The sequence below is a fragment of the Gadus macrocephalus genome, chromosome 10, assembly GCF_031168955.1.
Source record: "Gadus macrocephalus chromosome 10, ASM3116895v1".
Classification (NCBI taxonomy): Eukaryota; Metazoa; Chordata; class Actinopteri; order Gadiformes; family Gadidae; genus Gadus; species Gadus macrocephalus.
Genome location: NC_082391.1, coordinates 4,245,819 through 4,264,919, shown reverse-complemented (window position 1 = coordinate 4,264,919; position 19,101 = coordinate 4,245,819). Strand labels below are relative to the sequence as shown.

At 47.0% G+C, this 19,101-nt stretch overlaps 2 protein-coding genes and 2 long non-coding RNA genes across 9 annotated transcripts in view; 2 read left to right on the top strand and 2 right to left on the bottom strand.

The window, feature by feature from the left end:
- Positions 1-925: 925 nt before the first annotated feature.
- cenpu (centromere protein U) lies at positions 926-11,028 on the bottom strand. 4 transcript variants are annotated; one of them, XM_060062114.1, is made up of 14 exons: positions 9,726-11,028; positions 9,142-9,193; positions 8,759-8,840; positions 8,405-8,645; positions 6,810-7,034; positions 6,500-6,590; positions 5,950-6,045; positions 5,497-5,615; positions 4,813-4,891; positions 4,632-4,679; positions 4,476-4,537; positions 3,152-3,308; positions 1,639-1,825; positions 926-1,289 (listed from the first exon to the last, which is right to left on the bottom strand). In XM_060062114.1, exons 1-14 carry the CDS (start codon positions 9,728-9,730, stop codon positions 1,171-1,173), a joined length of 1,563 nt encoding a protein of 520 aa, XP_059918097.1. In that variant the 5' UTR covers positions 9,731-11,028; the 3' UTR covers positions 926-1,170. The 4 variants fall into 4 exon arrangements, with proteins under 4 accessions (XP_059918097.1, XP_059918098.1, XP_059918099.1 ...); XM_060062115.1 differs by lacking the exon at positions 9,726-11,028 and adding an exon at positions 9,540-9,719; XM_060062116.1 differs by lacking the exon at positions 1,639-1,825.
- On the top strand, positions 8,839-9,389 carry LOC132465483 (uncharacterized). Its single transcript, XR_009527596.1, has 2 exons — positions 8,839-9,292; positions 9,326-9,389. It is a non-coding gene; the product is annotated as an uncharacterized LOC132465483 (long non-coding RNA).
- A 150-nt stretch (positions 11,029-11,178) lies between the features above and the next one.
- The window catches only part of LOC132465470 (long-chain-fatty-acid--CoA ligase 1-like), an 18,337-nt gene continuing 10,414 nt past the window's right edge, over positions 11,179-19,101 (bottom strand). For 2 of the 3 annotated variants that reach the window (XM_060062110.1, XM_060062109.1), the window contains exons 11-20: positions 18,516-18,650; positions 17,903-18,037; positions 15,227-15,322; positions 14,806-14,878; positions 14,629-14,717; positions 14,208-14,324; positions 13,667-13,810; positions 13,378-13,482; positions 12,782-12,853; positions 12,245-12,407 (exon numbers count right to left, since the gene is read on the bottom strand). In XM_060062110.1, the coding sequence (XP_059918093.1) occupies positions 12,267-12,407; positions 12,782-12,853; positions 13,378-13,482; positions 13,667-13,810; positions 14,208-14,324; positions 14,629-14,717; positions 14,806-14,878; positions 15,227-15,322; positions 17,903-18,037; positions 18,516-18,650 (1,107 nt within the window). In that variant the 3' untranslated portion in view covers positions 12,245-12,266. The other variant, XM_060062112.1, reaches the window with a different exon arrangement.
- LOC132465482 (uncharacterized) lies at positions 12,351-12,969 on the top strand. Its single transcript, XR_009527595.1, has 2 exons — positions 12,351-12,481; positions 12,741-12,969. It is a non-coding gene; the product is annotated as an uncharacterized LOC132465482 (long non-coding RNA).

Genomic DNA, 19,101 nt, shown 5'->3' with positions numbered 1-19,101 from the left:
TGCGAGGAGATGAGTGAGTGAGGGGACGACTGGTGAGTGAGTGTGTTATGCCGCGTTCACACTGAACACATCCGTCGACAGATCTCAGTGACTTTGCATGGGGCGCTCTCGAAATGCATTGTGGGTCAATCCATTCCGTCGGCTCCGTACTTTTCAGGCAGCGACGGATCTGTCGGCCAATCAGATCGCCTTACCCATGCGTCAGACACGCTCTCCGTCCTCCGTCGACAGACATGTACAATGTGAACGCGGTGTTAGTGTGTGTGTGAGGGGGTGAGTGTGTGAGTATGACTCTCGCTGTGTCGTATAGAAAAATGTAGCGTCACATTAATTATGGGGGATTTGACACAATGGCTATAAATGTCAGGATATGCTTGTGAATTCAGAAGACCATTCTAAACAGTCTTACCGAGGTTCTGCTTACAACGAAGTACGTCGAAATGTAAAGTATGTTATCCGACTAAAGATCGTTTTATTCCTTCACTGATTTTTAAACCTGATATTTGACGTATCAGGCATTGATCGGCATATATTCGCATTGGAAATAATTAAGACTAAGCCAGATATCACGGAATATCTCCATTGTGATGTAGTAAAATAAAATAAATGATAACATTCAAGTATTGTGCAGCCCCATGACAAACAGACACAACTTATTGATGACACTTTTTGGAATCCAGCGCCCAGCCTTGGTGGGGATAAGATATGAGACTACTCTAAGGGTCCCAGATAAGATAAGAGACTACTCTAAGGGTCCAGACCTGTGAATAATTAATAAATAAATGAGTGTTGTTAATGATATGTTGTAATATCATGGTGCAGAAAGAGGCGATTAATCTGAATCATTCTGTAACACACACACACACACACACACACACACACACACACACACACACACACACACACACACACACACACACACACAGGTATTTCACATACATTTTCTTTAATCCGTCAACATGAATGGTATGATTAATTGCTTTCCTGCTCAAGAGTAGGATCAAGACATGCATACAAGAAAAGGTCAGAATGAATTCTGACCTTTGAATGAACATTGAAATTTAGCAGACTAAAACATCGTTAGTGTGCTTTCCACATCACTTAAGTGACGTCCAGATACGATCGGATTAGATTCATTCGTTGAACACGGCCAGGTGTTCCCAGACGTCCTCATTGCATCATTCTCTCATCCCGGCCTCCAGCCGCTTGTTGTTGTCTCGGAGGTGGTCCTCTGCTCTCAGGAGGCTCTTGGTCTCTACCAGCAGGGCAGGCAGACTGGACGACCCAAACTAAGTAACGGACGCAAAAGACCAAGAGTCATTCATTATTTCATCATATTAGAGGAGACCCAATTGGCCCGACCGATGAGTGAACTACAAGGGACAATTCAAACCAATCAAGAAAACAATTATGAAACGTAGAAGTAGCCTCATTAGAGTCATCTCCCTGAACATGTCGAGCCACCAGTCTGGGCGTGAAGTAGTTTTTTGTGAAGGGAGCCACACTTTTCCTCTAATTATAAAGGCTCTGTAACCAATGTGGTCGTTTAGGCTAACTTCCTGTTTGTGTCTGGAGTTAACACTCCTCTCGCTCCTCTCCATATCAACGTGGCTCTGGCACGACGGCAGACGGTTTTACCTGCTCTGCCTATTTGGTGGTCAAGCCATTCCCGGGAACGCCGGAATAGGGAGCGTCGCCGGCTCCGCCACCGGCAGTCGACATTTAAATCCCGCCGACTGCCCGTGAAGGTCCAAGTAGGACCGAGTCTGGTTGGATAGTGCTCTTCCCAGGTTGGATAAAGAGGGAACGGGTTGCCAGATTTTTCCTGTTTATTGCAGAGCGGAGTGATTGGAAAACCCATCATACTGACCAAACACTGCGTCGGCGATGTCTGTCGGAATATAGCGCTATCCAATACTCTTTTTAACACATGCATTTAGATAACTTACGCTTTAACTAATTGAGAGCTGCCTTAGATGTACGTTGCGTAGAGTCTTTATGGGGCTCATGAGGGAAGTCTCCCCACATGGACCTACAACCGGCAGTGGAGGCTTCTCCATTGAGGAGAGGGAGGAAGATCCTCCCTAACATTGTTGAGAATAAAAAATTTAGATTGCCCCGACTATTGTAATGAATTAATGCCCTTAAATATGACTACTTTATTGCCCTTGAATATATAATGTTCGTTTCCCTGGGTAAAGGGACATTAGCACCCCCTATCGCCTAGGAACGACCTCCCTCCTTCTCCGTTGACTCCCATTCATTTTCCCGAAAGTACTGGCGGCCGGTGGATAACATGGGTTTCAATGGGAGAGAGGAGGAAAATCCTCCTCTGAGTAGGTGGGACCTTAAGAGGTCTGATTCGCGCAAAAATCTATCCGTCTGCGCTATGAACCAATAAGCAGGATCCCTGGATGTTGAGCAGTGTTGCCAGATTGGTCCGATTTCCCACCCAATTGGGCTACTTTTAACCATGTTAGGCTGGAAAAATTATCATTGGGCGGGAAATCTGCCCAATCTGGCAACGCTGTCGATAACAAACCCGGTCTGCATTGCCGCGGTGCTCAGTCTGAGAGACGCAGATCAAGTGAAATCTGCGATAGCGAGATCCTAAATGCACAATGGAAACATTGGAAACGGAGGACATTGTTAACGTCTTATTACAAAAACCATTCCATTCATTCAGAAAGAGGTAGACCACTTCCCAAAATCAAGGTCATCAGAAGTAATGGCAACGTCAGTGTTGTGAGTGCTACATGGTTTGCTAGGTACGCATGACTTACTGGTAGCATTGCAAGCAATTGTAACTGAAAATAAACATAGCTAAATAACTTCAGTCAGTGAGGGCAAAAATAGGCCCAATAATAGGCCCAGATTTTTTTATTTACTTTTACAAATCAATAGTAGGCCTGATTTGACTAATATGCTTTGCATCCTTTCCTTCTCAAATTACAGTGATGCCACTGGTGGCTTTGTCTACATTTTGTTCACATAACTCCCTCCCTGCTATTTTGTAGTTCACCAAAACACCCTGAAACAACTTGAGTCTCACATTCTTATGCCACCATACACCAAGCGCGCAGTCCTTCCTCCCTCACTTTAAAAACCACCAGCCGCCACTGACAACCGGTACTCTTCAAATCGGACCCACCTGCTCTTTCTCCGAGGGGTGTGCCCGTCTGTGGGCCAGGTATCGTGTGGTCAGGTCTCCGAGGCCCTGCAGGAAGGAGAAGCCTCTCCGGACGTGGGCCAGACGCTGCCTCAGCTCCACCTTCTCCTTCCTCAGCGAGCCCAGCTGCTGCTCCGCCCTGTCGGGAGGGGTCAGAAGAGGTCAGAGAACACACCTGCTACGAGCTAGCCCGCACGCCACGAGAACACTGTAGAGCGTTGGTGTGTGTCTCTGTGTTGACGTTCCTTAGTGCGGAGACAGGACAGGGCCTCTTCAACTGAAGTGTTATTTCCAACATTCCTTCCTTTGTTTATGTCCCTACAAGGAAGAACCCAATGGCCGTTCCCAGGAGGACGTCTGGGTAACAGCCAGGGTCATACACCTTATCAAGGGAGGAACTGCATCCGTTCTTTTGTCTTTTGTGTTCTTTGTGTAATTCTCAGCCCAAACTTTAGTTTGGTCAGAAGCGGTATCGACAGCCAAGGAGCATCTATCCGACGCTCTGATCCAACCTATCAAGCTGCCTTGATTTCCACTTCAAGATTAATACTGCCGTGTTCTTTTTGGAAAAAGTCTGCCGAGTCAAGATCGCATTAACTAACCTTATTTGATCAAGTTTGGACTAGTCTCTATGAAGCAAAAGGAGGGGAATTGTATGGGCACGCGTGGAGATACACTTCTGGCATTCTGAAGGATGCGTTACGTGGAGCGTTCTGGCCCATTGGGCTATGTGCTGTGACTTATCTACTGGGCAGGCCTGGACTCAGTTATGTGCTCAGTTTGGCTAAGCATGGTGCTGAACTCCTGCCTCCTGGATACCAAATGTGTCTCTATGCTGCTCTCTTGTGGCTATGTGCGGGAATTACACTTGTTTTTGTGGCCTTGAGCATCTGGGTCTCTCATACATCTTTACTGCTCGTATCTCTAGAATTGACACATGATGAATGGCCCCCTGTATGAGCTGGACGCCTCCCTAGGCTCAGCATCCCTCCTTAGCGTGAGAAAGAAGCCTCTTTAATTGGCAAGGGCATATGTGGACTGTTGGTATGAATTATGTTACAAATTTTACAATACGACGAAATAAGCTGAAATCTAAAACACACCAGGCTGGCAACATGCAGCCTCCATGGGGCCACTTCGTCAAGACGTTGTGTTGTTGCTATTATTAACTATCACACAATATCTCTAATTGATGCATTTGACTGCAAATACGGACTAGTTTTTCAGTGACTTCACACTCTGAGGAATCTTGTCAGGTATGGTTCGTGGTTATCAACGGGAGAACTGGTGGGATCTCAGAACTCACCTGAACCGCTCATACTTGGCATCCAGCAGTTTCTGTGTCTTTGCTTTGATCTGTGAGTTCACCTGTCAATCACAGAGGAGATCAAGCCTTGAGGGACGGGAGGGAACGCACTGGACCAATGCCATCGTTACCCCAGCCACTGATTTCCATGGTTACCTTGCCGTTGTCCCTCTTCAGAACCCGCAGCTCCTTGGAGGCGGTGATCTGGGGGGGGGGGGGGGGGGGGGGGGGGGTCACAGTGTTAACGTGTGTTGGGTGTGCTGCTCTGTGCGTTGGCGGCAGGGAGGTGAGTACCAGCTTTAACAGTCACACAGAAGGCCAGGGACAGAGCGCTCACCCGCTCAGTGAGGCGCCCCTCCAGGGAAGAGGAGAGCGAGTCGATGGCGCGTCGCACGGCCGTCGACTCCACAGACTCCCTGCCCATGAAGAATAAAAGGCGGATTAGTCATCCATGTTGGTTAATTCAGGCAGAGGGACGCCAGAAGCTGTTTAGGGCATCAGTATCTCACATTACGATACAGATAACCTCTTCATTACAGATCATCCTGAAAACAGTATGCGCCCCAACAAATACATTCATATACTTTAAGAAATACCATGCATGGTATTAAAGCATATTACATTTGAGTTAAATTGTAACAAAACACACCCATTCCCCGCTAACTATGTGTAAAATACATTGGTCTGATATCAAGAACATTCATATCAATAGGATCATATGTTAGGTACAGAAACCATATGAAACGGCCTGGAGGCCAACCTGAAGAACAGGACGTCTGTGTCCCCTACTCACACACCATCCTACCCCACTAAGTCTCTGTGTCCCCTACTCACAACCCATCCTACCCCACTAAGTCTACGTGTCCCCTACTCACACACCATCCTACCCCACTAAGTCTACGTGTCCCCTACTCACACACCATCCTACCCCACTAAGTCTCTGTGTCCCCTACTCACAACCCATCCTACCACCATTATTCGTTGTGCTGCACCCCCCCACCCCCTAGGTTGAATGACTGACTTGTATGTTTGGCAAAGGGACAGGAAGCTCTGCAGCACCACGGACGCGTCGGCCCCTGCAGGACCCCGGGACCTCTCCCCTGGCCTGTCTGTCTGTGAGACCGTGGGCTCAGCGCCGCTGTCTGGGAGGAGGGGCAGAGAGGAACACAGCCAACGTTGTTTACCGTTACCCGTTGGAAAGGCTCAAAAAGGCTTTCTATTTAGCACTTTAATGACCAATCGCTTGGATTGAAAGTGTGTCGTGTGTGTTATAAGCAGGTAGGGGCTTTGCTTTGTTTGCTGCTCCAGAATGCACACAGGATAAGGGTTCGACTGGGAATCCAACAGTGACATCTTGCATCATTCAACAGCCATTCAACCTGACTGGAGGATACTATTTCCTGATGCTGTGTAAAACATAAAACATATTGGCCTGATATCAAGATGACAGTCATATAAACAGGACCACAGGAAGCCGACCTGGAGAGGACGTCCTGGCTAAGTGCCGCTGGCGGTCAGCTGACTGGCCGGAGGACGACTTCCTGGTGCGGGCCCTCTTGGGATCAGGGGTCTAAATACATGAGAGAAGAATATCAACACAACAACACAGCAACCCCCGGCAGTATCCATTGGCCTGCCTTTCAGATCCGGTCCTGAGTGGCTAAAGGGCAAGGCCACTTCCCACAGTCAGGGCCTTCTATCTCCGAGCCTGAGTCCTTCTAAAAGTTGATCAGGACTCAGTTTCTAAATAATTTGATCGTGCCTCTAGGTCCTTCAAAGATGGGTGGATGTCTGTTATAACGGTGATTCAGGTGCATCGCTTTGTAAAGTAGGAACCTCTTAGAATGTCTACATGTTATTACATCTTCCACTAAGCATTTATTCTCGGTACACCGATGTCTTCCGTACATGCTAAATAAACCATCGGTTGAAAACCAAACTGCACAGAAATTGTATTCAATGTTTTATTAAGAATCAACACCTCAAGCATCACAATCAGACCACCTTAACAACCACTCTCTTACCGGTGTCTCAGAGCTGCTGGACTTTCTGTTTACTAATTTCCCCCCTTTCTTCTTCTCCTCCTCCTCCTCTGCCCCCGCTACCTTCCCTGGTCTGGGAGAAGAGAAGCGACACACAGAGGGTAAGCACAGGGAGCAGGGTATCCACGCTGGGTGGGACGGATGCAATGGATGGACGGATGTCCTACCTACTCAGAAGAACATTAGTGTCACACAAAACATCAAGGGAGGGTCAGTCTCTTCGTAGCGACAGAGCCAGTGTGTGCTACTTTGTTGTGAGCCCATATGAGTGAACCAGGCTAACTGACCGTACCTGGCTACAAACGTCAGCTGCAGCTGCCGGCTAACCCTCTTGGCAGTCGTCTGTCTATCTGGGGCTGTGACCCTAGGTGAGGCCTCCCGGGGAGCTGGGGCTCGGGGTGGTGGCCGGCTCCCTCTGGCGGGGCGAGGACCAGGCCCCCTCCCTAAGCCTGGGCCTTTCCTTCTCTCCTCCTCCGTGATCCCTCCTGCCTTCTTTCGGGCGGGCTTCCCCCCTCTCCTGCCAGGAGCATTGTGTATCGGCAAGAGAGTGATGCTTCATTTCAACAGAGATATCTCCGCCTCGCTCTCTTTTGCAACGCATTGTGAAACTGTGCGTTAAAAGATTGGAAACTGATGCCAAACTGTTCCAAATATAATGGTAGATTGGGAAACAGGATCAGGCTGAGCTAATGAAAGTGTTTTAACACCACTGACTTAGCCAGTCTCAGGAAATGAAGATAAAAACAACAAGAACATGAACAATTTTAGATTTTGCCCTTCACTACTTGGTCAGTGATGTAATGCACCTGTGTGTGAGGGGACGAGTGTGTGAGGGGACGAGTGTGTGAGAAGGTGTGTGAGGAGACGAGTGTGTGAGGGGAAGAGTGTGTGAGGAGACGAGTGTGTGAGGGGACGACTGGTGAGTGAGTGTGTTATGTCGCGTTCACACTGAACACATCCGTCGACAGATCTCAGTGACTTTGCATGGGGCGCTCTCGAAATGCATTGTGGGTCAATCCATTCCGTCGGCTCCGTACTTTTCAGGCAGCGACGGATCTGTCGGCCAATCAGATCGCCTTACCCATGCGTCAGACACGCTCTCCGTCCTCCGTCGACAGACATGTACAATGTGAACGCGGTGTTAGTGTGTGTGTGAGGGGGTGAGTGTGTGAGTATGTACAATGTGAACGCGGTGTTAGTGTGTGTGTGAGGGGGTGAGTGTGTGAGTATGACTCTCGCTGTGTCGTATAGAAAAATGTAGCGTCACATTAATTATGGGGGATTTGACACAATGGCTATAAATGTCAGGATATGCTTGTGAATTCAGAAGACCATTCTAAACAGTCTTACCGAGGTTCTGCTTACAACGAAGTACGTCGAAATGTAAAGTATGTTATCCGACTAAAGATCGTTTTATTCCTTCACTGAATTTTAAACCTGATATTTGATGTGTCGGCATATATTCTCATTGGAAATAATTAAGACTACAAACCCAGATATCACGGAATATCTCCATTGTGCTGTAGATATGCAGCATGAAAATAAAATGAATGATAACATTCAAGTATTGTGCAGCCCCATGACAAACAGACACAACTTATTGATGACACTTTTTGGAATCCAGCACCCAGCCTTGGTGGGGATAAGATAAGAGACTACTCTAAGGGTCCCAGATAAGATAAGAGACTACTCTAAGGGTCCCAGATAAGATAAGAGACTACTCTAAGGGTCCCAGATAAGATAAGAGACTACTCTAAGGGTCCCAGATAAGATAAGAGACTACTCTAAGGGTCCCAGATAAGATAAGAGACTACTCTAAGGGTGCCAGATAAGATAAGAGACTACTCTAAGGGTCCCAGAGGGAGGAGCCGGTGTAGACGCTCTTACCCAGCCGCCTCTTTCTCCCCGACACTCTTCCTCTTCCTCGCCCTCCTGTCTCCCGGCTCCTGACTCCTGGGGGACGCCGCTGGCCTCTGCTTGGCCCCCGCGGACGGTGCAGCCTTCCCAGGACCTCCTGCTCTTCCTCCCACTTTCTTTTCCACCTTCTCAGCGGGTCGGGACACCTCCTCCTCCTCGTCCTCCGGGAGTCGGAGGTCTTCCTCCAGAGCCGTGCTGTGGAGAGGGTAATCTAGGCAACCGCAGCATCAACAGTCAGGCAGGGGAGACATTTTTTTGACCACTGACTTAGTTCGAGGGAACACGTCAGGAACAAGGCTGTTTCAGAGTGTGCGGGTCGCTCACCAGAAGTGCCGTGTGGTAATCTATCCAGGATGCTGGCCCGCTCTATGCTGGACTCGTCCAGGCTCTCAGGCTCTAAACGTTTCTGGAGAACAGGCGGAGGTCTTGTAACCTTCAGTCCACAAGCTACGCTAACAAGCCAATGCCAGGTGACCGCCACCGTGACCATCTCAGCCCAGGATGTTTGTTTACTGAGGACTGGTGAGCATTTATAGGACAGTAAGGCTTCATAAAAACCTGAAGTCTCCCCAACGCGACACACACACACACACACACACACACACACACACACACACACACACACACACACACACACACACACACACACACACACACACACACACACACACACACACACACACACACACACACACACACACACACACCTTGGCCGGATGGAGAGGAGCTTCAGCCATCCTGGGTCCCTGCTTCTTGGGTCTGTGAAGCCAGGAAACATTTTGAGTCAATGTGAACAGGAATATTAAAGAGCTGCTTAAACTAACTAATTAACAAACCAATAAAAAATAAAAAACAGGTGTTAAACACGGTCTGGCTCTTTGGTACCCACAGTGTTTGTTTTGATTAAAGTTATAATTATATTATATAACTTATTGTAAGAGCCATGTTTAGTAAATGTCTAGTTTGCATAGTTTGAGTAATTGTTTCTCTTAATTAGGATTGCATATCAGCATGGACCCATAAGGCTTCCGTATAGTCATGACGTCAAAAATAGTGAAATAATGCGCGGGAAACACAAAACTTAGGAGTCCTACCGTCTTCTTACCAAAGCTAGTCAACACCGTTTTCTGACTCTTATTTGGATTTCATGGCTTTGTTGGTTTTGTTCCCTGAGACTTGTCATGTTTGGATTCAAGCTCATTGCTTCTTTGGGCTTACCGAGGGTTGTGAAGAACATTGGAAAGACAACGCTAAACTTATAATTCATAGTACATAGCAGTGAACAACATACCCCATCGTTATTATGAACGGCGCCGCCTCAAGCTTTCAGACCAGCATTTCCTCCATAATACTGTGAAATGCATTTAAAATGAACAACAACAACACTGTATGGTTTCTGGTCGCCTGGACCGTACCACTGAGCGGAGGAGGGGTTCCCGCTAAAGCATTCTAAAGTCTGGTCTGTACCATTTCTTGGTCTTCTTCTTGCCGGGGTGGCCAGTGGTTAAAAGCGTCGACATGTGACACTGCCCCCCGCAGGATGACCAGGAATTACATCAAACCAATCAGAAGCACAATCAGAAATACTTAATTGGTGCGTACCTGATTCACGTTAGAGTTGCCATCTCCCTATAATCTAAATATAAGAATAGAAAAATAATAAGAAAATACTAAATAAGCAATAAGAAGGTTACACAAATATGCACTCGACTTTGTATTAAATAGGCTACAATATAAAACAACAATATAACAATCCTACAACAAAGAAATATTGATGTTGAGAAATGGGCTTAGACTGTTTCTGTACGCTATTCCCCAAAATGAAGGAATAGCGTATTGTAGAGTTGAATCATAGCACACAGTATTGCAGAGTTGTATTATTGAATTATTGCACAAATATTGTGCAATAATACATAATACATTACACTTTAATTGAATGTAGACCGGGGACACACCATGGAGTGGGTGGAAGACATGTCCAGGATGACACGTAGAGCTAGACTGGAGATCTATTGCAGATATCTGTAATGCAACATTCCTATTCAAAAATAACATTTCAGGTATCAACAGGGCAATTGTTGACATAGATTATTGGAAAATAAATATATCATAAATATTGTGAGGTAAATATAATACAATGTTTTGGAATAGTTTCAAAAATAGTGTTGCTTTGTGCATCCCATTAGGTTTTACATTGTAATTCTTTCCATAGACGTTTTTTTGTGTCTGCTTAATAAACAAACTTGTTTTGTCCTGGCTCTCCGTTCCTCTGGCACTGCAGTAATTTGGAGAAAAATTCTACCTAACCAATGGTCAGCTTCTCCGTTGTTTATTTTTTCTTTATTTTTCTAAAATGTTGTGTACAACACATAATATAAAGCAAAGACGATTTGAGTGTAAATCCACTATGAAAGAAACTGAATCAATCAAGCATTATTATAGTATTTAATGTATAAAGGATCATGTGCTATAAATGATATAATATAATAAAGCCTAATTATATAGAATTATAATACAGGCATTAAAGCCACGCTGTAGATAAAATGCACCTTGTCTGTGAAAGAATATTTTTAGACCCTAATGCGGGGTAACGCTGGTTCGCTTTTGAAATACAGTTAAAATCACATTGTGCATGTTATCAAACTAGGTCTATATCAGGTTTGTAAACTGAGTTGTTGATCAGATTTCTGATGAATTCGAAAGGGTATGAGCATGGAGAAGAACACACAACATAGCACACAACACACATGAATACAGTTTTTAATATTTATAAAAACTGCCAAATCCCAGAGAGCACAATAAAAGAAAATGATAGCACAACAATCATATTTGGATTTGTAAGAAAAAAAAGACATTTAAATGTGATCTTGGCCGACAAGACAATTTCAGCAATTTCTTTGAACAAACAATACTTTCCGAATTACAATAATTAGCTACAGTTCCTAGGAACCTTTCATACAATAAAAAGCTGTCTTCACCTCTATGATAAATAAATGAACCCAATGAGCTCCAGTGAAGGAGTGAGTAAATATATTTGAATCTCTAATCTGTCACATCCCTGATTTGGACCTGAGCACCACAACAAAACGACTGAGCACTGTGCCGAAACACATGCTTCCATGTCTCTGTTGTGGCCCTCCAAACTCAACAAAACTCAAACACTACTTTAAACCACCTTTCCAAACGAAACAACCTGGTTTACATGACACTTGAGAATTGATCTTAGGTGTAAGAGAAGAAAGCATTCAATATGGCTGGTAAATATATTTAATCCCTGCTTGAGAGAATCCCTTTTGAAGAGTTTGTGCCGACGAGATCCACAGTGTGGTTTAGCAGCAGGACGCCCGTCCCTCATCCAACAGAGCAGTTACCGGTGTTGCCAGATTGGGCAGGGAAATCTGGCCCAATCTGGCAACACTGGCGATCCCCCGCACCGTTTTCCCTTTAGAAAGCCCTCACAGTTCCTCCGAGACCCACCGACACACCCCTGATTCCTAGTCTACGCGTAATGGCGTGTATGGGCCACACCGAAGAGCCTCATCGGCGCGTTCACATCACAGGGCAGCTCGTCTTCTGTGCCGCACGTCTAACATGACCCCACCCGGACCCCTGTTCCCTCACGCGCTGGGACTTGAAACAATCCAGGACCAGGAGTGTGTGTGTTTGTGTGTGTGTCTGTGTGTGTGTGTGTGTGTGTTTGCATTTTCATCTTTAGAATGAATTGCCGGTTCTTTGTGCTCTTAGCATCCTTCGGCTAGGGGTCCCCCAACGCGCCCCTCCTCCTACATCTGGACCCCGGTGTAGCTAGGGGTCCCCCAACGCGCCCCTCCTCCTACATCCGGACCCCGGCGTACAGCTCATCGATCTGGGCCCTGAAGCGTGCCTGCAGCTCGGTCCTCTTGGCCTTCAGCGTGGGGGTGAGCAGGCCGTTCTGGACGGAGAACATCTGGTCGTGGACGTGGATGGCCTTCACCTGGAGGACAGGGAGGCATGGATCAACGCAGGCACCCGCACGGACCCCTGCAGGACCCAACCAGCACCTCGTTGGTGCGTTCTTGAAGGGAGCGTGATGTCAGCCGCGGTATTAACACATTCCCCCCCTTCACTGACACACACACACCTCAGACTAACGTTAGTGGAACTTTTAGGGGGTCAGGGTTTCAAATGAGTCTTGACTAGAAACCTGTATGCATGGCATCTATTTTATATTTGATATGAAACAATGCACATTGCATTTGTTCCTGCTCAATAAACTTCTAGATAAAATAAATGAATAACTTAATTGACAGAATGTTTGCATTGGTAGGTTGATTGACTGCTGACGACGTCTACATTACTGACGATTACCTGCTCAAAGGACTTGAGGCCTGCTTGCTTGCCAATGGTCAGCAGGTCATCCAGGATGGCCGCCTTCACCTCCTGGGAGCACAGCAAGGGGAATTAAGAAGAAGCTGAAAATGATGTCACATTCAGATCATTTATGTTGTTGCAGATGTTTACTCGTCTATTAACCATATATTGATTGAGTACAATTACTTTAATTTCCCCAGTATTTCCTTTTGAATGATTGAATTCGAACAAATCATATGTACATCTGATAAACTTTAGGTTCCAATTTAATGTATAGAAAACACATGATGTCAATGAAATTATGGTAAAAAAGCATACTATCAGCCAGCCGTAACTTAGAAAAAAACGTGTGTGTGTGAGTGTGTCTGTGCGTGCATTTGTGTGTGCGTGTGTGACTGTGTGTGTGTGTGTGTCAGTGTGTGCGTGTGTGTCTGTGTCACTGGGTGCATTTGACCGTCTGTGTGAGTGTGCGTGTGTGTCAGTGTGCGAGTTTGTGTGAGTGTGTGCCATTGTGTGTCTGTGTGAGTGTTCGTGTGTGTCTGCATGAGTGTGTGCGTGTGTGTGTGTGAGTGTGTGTGTTCTGTGGTCCTGACCTGTCTTCCACTCAGCTCCAGGTAGCTGCCCTCCAACCCCAGGCTCTTCTTCACCCAGCCACACAGGAAGTCTGGGTCAGGGACCACCACCGCTACCAGGCAGGCCTGGAGGAGCAGAGGACCAGACACGGTTACACCTTCAACACACACACACACACACACACACACACACACACACACACACACACACACACACACACACACACACACACACACACACACACACACACACACACACACACACACACACACACACACACACACACACACACATACACAGTGCCGCTACCTGCAGGCTGTCCCCGTGCACAAAGACTTGGGCCAGAGCGTCGCTGCGGACGTAGACGTTCTCGATCTTCTCGGGCGCGATGTACTCGCCCTGAGCCAGCTTGAAGATGTTCTTCTTCCTGTCCACGATCTTCAGCGTTCCGTTCTGCACGGTCCACCGTTCACAGCAGGGATACAGTCAGGTTAACAAGGAGAGGGTATACCTATTGTATAAGTACTGATGTAGGTGTTTAGCTTCATGCAAAGTGGGTTCAACATGCATGATCAAATAACAAGTCTTGATATAGCTGTCCATAGTTACAATATTTGACTAGGACGATTTGTCAAGGTTCAGGGTTTAACAACAGTTTAACCAACAGTTCTAGAAAGCAACTGTTGGTTGCAATCTTCGACCTCACAACTGTGTTGTGAGGTCGAAGATTGCAACCAACAGTTGTTTTCTAGAACTGTTGGTTGGTTCTGCCGGCGCAATCATCGTTTCTAAACACTTCAGAGCTTGAACTGAATCAGCGTTCCGTGCTGATTTTGAGATCACGACTCACCGGCAGCCATTTCCCGATGTCCCCAGTGTGCAGCCAGCCGTCTGCGTCCAGGGCCTCCTCCGTCTTCTCTGGGTCCTTCAGATAACCTATGAACACGTTGGGGCCCTTCACACACACCTGCACACACACACACTCTCTGTTGGCATCTGAACTAAAGAGTCTTTGTGTGTGTGTGTGTGTGTGTGTGTGTGTGTGTGTGTGTGTGTGTGTGTGTGTGTGTGTGTGTGTGTGTGTGTGTGTGTGTGTGTGCGTGTGTTTTTGTGTGTGGGTCTGCGTTTTTTGTGTGTGTGTGTGTGTGTGTGTGTGTGTGTGTGTGTGTGTGTGTGTGTGTGTGTGTGTGTGAGCATGTGTTTTTGTGTGTGTGTCTGCGTTTTTGGTGTTTGTGTGTGTGAGTGTGTGTGTGTGCGTGTGTGTGTGTTACCTCTCCCTCCCCGTTGGAGGCCAGGTAGTTCATGTCCGCCACGTCCACCAGTTTTATGGCGTTGCAGGGCAGGGGAGCACCGACGTGGCCTTGGTGGGGGTAGACAATAAGGAAAACACTGTAGCCTGTGTGTGCCTGGTGCGTGTGTGCATGCATGTGTGTGTGTATTCATCCTACCTGCGCTAAAGTCACCGGGCATTGATAAAGTGCATCCAGCGGTGCATTCTGTCTGCCCATAGCCTTCATAGAACTGAGAAAACAAGAGACCACATCAGGCCATACTTCTCTAAGAACAGGAGCCAGAGCATCATCATTCAATTATCAAAAACAACATTTTTATTGTCTGTAATAATAATGTGACACCCTGTGTGTGTTTGTATGTGTATGTTTATCTGTATGTGTGTGTGTATTTGTGTGTGTGTGTGTGTGTGTGTGTGTGTGTGTGAGAGAGAGTGTGTGTGGGTGTTGTGTGTGTGTGTGCGTGCGTGCGTGCGTGTATGTTTATCTGTGTGTGTGTGTGTGTGTGTGTGTGTGTGTGTGTGTGTGTGTGTGTGTGTGTGTGTGTGTGTGTGTGAGTTTGAGTGTGTGTGGGTGTTACCTGACAGCCCAACGCTGCTCTCAGGAACGTGAGCACCGTAGGAGACACTGGAGCGGCTCCAGTTATCATGAGCCGCACGCGACCGCCAAGACTGTCCTGTAGGGGGCAGGGTTACACATCACTATTATTAGGAGATGACCATTTCAAACAATGAATCCATTATTGTCCGTTATCAGAACTGCCTTTTCAGGAGCTTGTTTTGTGTGCTAACATATAGGATATATTAGGCAAATTCAGTTTAAGAGGTGATTTTCAAATCAAATATTCCTGAGAAAATAGTATGCCGAGCACTGAAAACAATGCCAAAGCATGGCAAAACAAGCCACACTATTGAAATTATGTGTCCTGTTTATTATAATTCTTCTGCCCGATTTTTTGTAATTATCTCCTCCTAGAGCTGCAGGTATACAAACCAAGCCAATTGCAAAACAATTTGAAAAATGTGCATGTCAAGTCAATGGCAAGTCCGCTTCAGAAAACCCCAGGCAACAACTTTGGTGTGCCAATAACGGACTTCCCTTAGGCAATATGGAACGTTTTCTCAGTCCAAACTTCTCAGGGTACTCAAAGTTAGTACACATACAGAAATGGCGCTTAAGCAGATCTCCAAAAAATAAAGTACCGCTTTGGCGACAGGGGGCGCCATCTTCTTCTTGTGTCTATGAAGCTGGTTGGCTATATAACAGTTTCCCATTTCAAGGGGCGCCTTAACGCAACCAATCAAAAAACGATCAGCCCCATTATCAACCAATCACAAGTCCTCTTCAAAGCGGCCCGGACCTTGATACTTGGCGTGCTCGTTGGTGAGCCTCGGAAATCCGCGCACACGACGAGTTGGTGCAACCACACTAATATTCTTTAGAAAATGCACATGCAGCGACATGTCTACAGTAATTATGACTCGCAATCATTTACTTCTGACAATTGACCACAGAGTTACTCTAGATCGATATTCCATGTGAAGAGGAACTTAAACTGTTGGGAGGCAAGGAATCATCATCATACTTGTACATCATACAATGTCAGAATTCAAAGTTGAAATCTCTTATGGTAACCTGACAAACAACAGCCAGATGTCACACTGATGTCTACTGATAGTCGGTGGTTGTTGCCACATTGCAGCTTGGGCAACAACAAACTAGAGGGCCAGTACGTGTTATCCTTCCCAAAGCTGGAAAGGAGAGAGACAGTTCCAGCTGCGTCTCACTGGCACAGAGTCGGCGCTAAGTTTCACTCAACGCCAAATGCTAAACTATCCAAAGCTAAAATTGCATGTATCAGCCAGATTAGCCCGTCATCTGGCAGATGAACCAGACACTCAGATTATAGGAGACTCAGCCATCAAGGATATAACCGGTAAGAAGATCAAAACATGCTACTTCCCAGATGTGATGGTTATTGATATCAACCAGAAACTAGCCACAATCATACTGGAAAACCCCAAAATCTCACAGATTATTGTGCATGCAGGATTTAATGATATTCGAAGAGAACAGTCAGAACTTCTGAAGAGGGATTACACTGAACTATTGGATACACTGGACAAAATACACATCAAGTCATTCATCAGTGGACCCATACCAGCAGTTGACAATTTATTGACAATTTCAACTTAATCTGGGAGCGCAAATATCTTTTCAGAGCAGATGGCCTACACCCAAACAGGTTAGGCTCAAAACTGTTAGGGGACAATCTTCTCTTCTCGCTCTCCCACAAATCTCCATGGTCTGACGCACCGGCCACAGTCAGAGCACAGGTTGAGAAGAAGCGAGACTACAGCCTCCGCCAAACACATCTACTCTGCCACTATCTGACACACATAGCAGACAGCCCACAGACCTTGAAGAGAGACAACAGCCCGCCCAACGCCATGGACACCGTGCCCTCCCCCATCGCTGATGCTGGCTTGGCGAGGAACGGCCACCCCCCTCCTCTGCACTCCCCCATCGACGATGACCCCCAGCCTCATCTCTCCCATAGCCACAACAACAACTCCAGCCCCAATGTCTCCTCCCTTTGCGATTTTCCAGCTGAATTTAAGAAACTGGAATATGTTGGCATCAAACTTGCATCTGTGTCAATGATAGCATCGCCACGTCATGGCCACAGGCTGATAACACCCAAGCGGAGGGAGCCCCAGCCCCCCCCCCCCCCCCCCCCCGTACTAGTAGAGTAGTCCTGAGTATTACTGAGGAAAAAAAAGGGTTCAACCGTAGACACGGTATAAAGGAAGTTTCGCATTATCTGCTGAACCCAAGGTTGCCTATGTCAAAACATGGCAACGTTTGCATTCCTGCTGTAACCACTAAGAGAGTAAACAAAGGGAAACTTAGACACACTGCTAACCTCACAACTATTTTATTACTAAAACTTTATATTTTACTAATTTCTTTGCATATGTTTTCTTTTACTTATCTATTATTTTATTTTATTTTATTGTATGACAATGTTTATATGTGAAGCACTTTGAGTCTGCTTTGTGTATGAAAAGTGCTAAATAAATAAAGTTGGCTTGCCTTGCCTTGCCTAGCCTTCCCTGAGGACCAGTGTTTTCACTGGCACGCTGCAGCCAGTGTCGCCAGATTGGGCGGGAAATCTGACCCAATCTGGCAACATTGCGGAAGACCAAGCCGAACGTCCCTGGGCTAGCTGGCAGCACGGGGAGACGCCACCCACCTGGACCTTCCTGAAGATCAGCCTGTCCCAGATGCTGTCTCTCCGGATGATGCCTCTCTTCAGCTCCGCCTCCTTCCTCCGGTAGGCAAAGCCCAGGACCCATCGCTTCAGCGAACTGTTGGCCTGTCCGTAGATCTGCACACACACCGGGGGCACACGCACTTCAGAGGGATCCCGCAGCCGGCGAGAGATGGTATCAGCACACAGATCACTGCTTCTGAAGCCCAGACACACGCACACACGGACACACAAACACACACGCACATACACGCACATGCACACACAAACACAGGCACACACACACGCAAAGCGCACACAAGCACACCAACGGGGCAATATAAATGCACAATGCTTGTTTCCGGAGACTATTAACTTTTTCATCCTAAAGGTGGCAGCAAAGGAACCGTCCGACAGGGCTAAGTCCCTGTGACTTGGGGATATTTAAAACGTGGCTGCTATGTACTTGTGTTAATGAACATCGATTCACAACTAACATGCGCAAATTGTCCCCAGCCGCCGTGTCATCGGGCTCTGCTCTCTACTAGTCCTAGACACGAGGATGTCTCCCCCCCAAACGGCCAGCTGGAAGGAGAGGCGGGGGGGGGAGGCTGACCTTGTCAAACATCCGGTTGAGGAGTCTGGGGACCACGGGGAAGATGGTGGGCTTCAGGGTGGCCAGGTCGTCCATCAGCAGCCGGATGTCCCCCTGGAAGTACCCGATGCGGCCCCCGTGCACCAGCAGCAGGCCCTGGGGACAGGACGCACGGTTCAGGGGCGGGGAGGCGGACGCTGGGCCACTGAGGCCGGGGCAGGGGGGGCGGTTAGGTCAGACAGAAGACGGGTTAAAAGGGACACGACAAGCTTGAAGATTGAACTTTCATTCAGAGATTTTCTTTCGGGGTCCATTTCTTTATTTATTGTATTTTTCCTGGTGAATTTAGGGATGTAGGTCAAATGTGATTGAAGATGACTTTATATTATATAATGGGTCATATGATCATATGATCATATGATCATATGATCATGCACCTATCGTGGCCTGGGAGAGTAAGGAATGTACCGGTTTCCGCAGCCAGTTCCAAGGCAACGACTCACAAACACCTCGGTTTGTGGCAGAGACAGAGAGAAGGGAGGGGCCCGGGCTAAGATATAATTAACCGGCAGCTGGGAACCAGACACCAGCCAGGCCAGTCAGGGAT

Bases quoted from the DNA above. Each gene is read 5' to 3' on its own strand.
- cenpu (XM_060062114.1), bottom strand. The intron at 6,591-6,809 runs GTACGGTCAGTT...CTCTTCTCCCAG, and splicing joins CAGCTGACGTTTGTAGCCAG to ACCAGGGAAGGTAGCGGGGG. The intron at 1,290-1,638 runs GTAAAACCGTCT...TCCGTTACTTAG, and splicing joins CCACCAAATAGGCAGAGCAG to TTTGGGTCGTCCAGTCTGCC.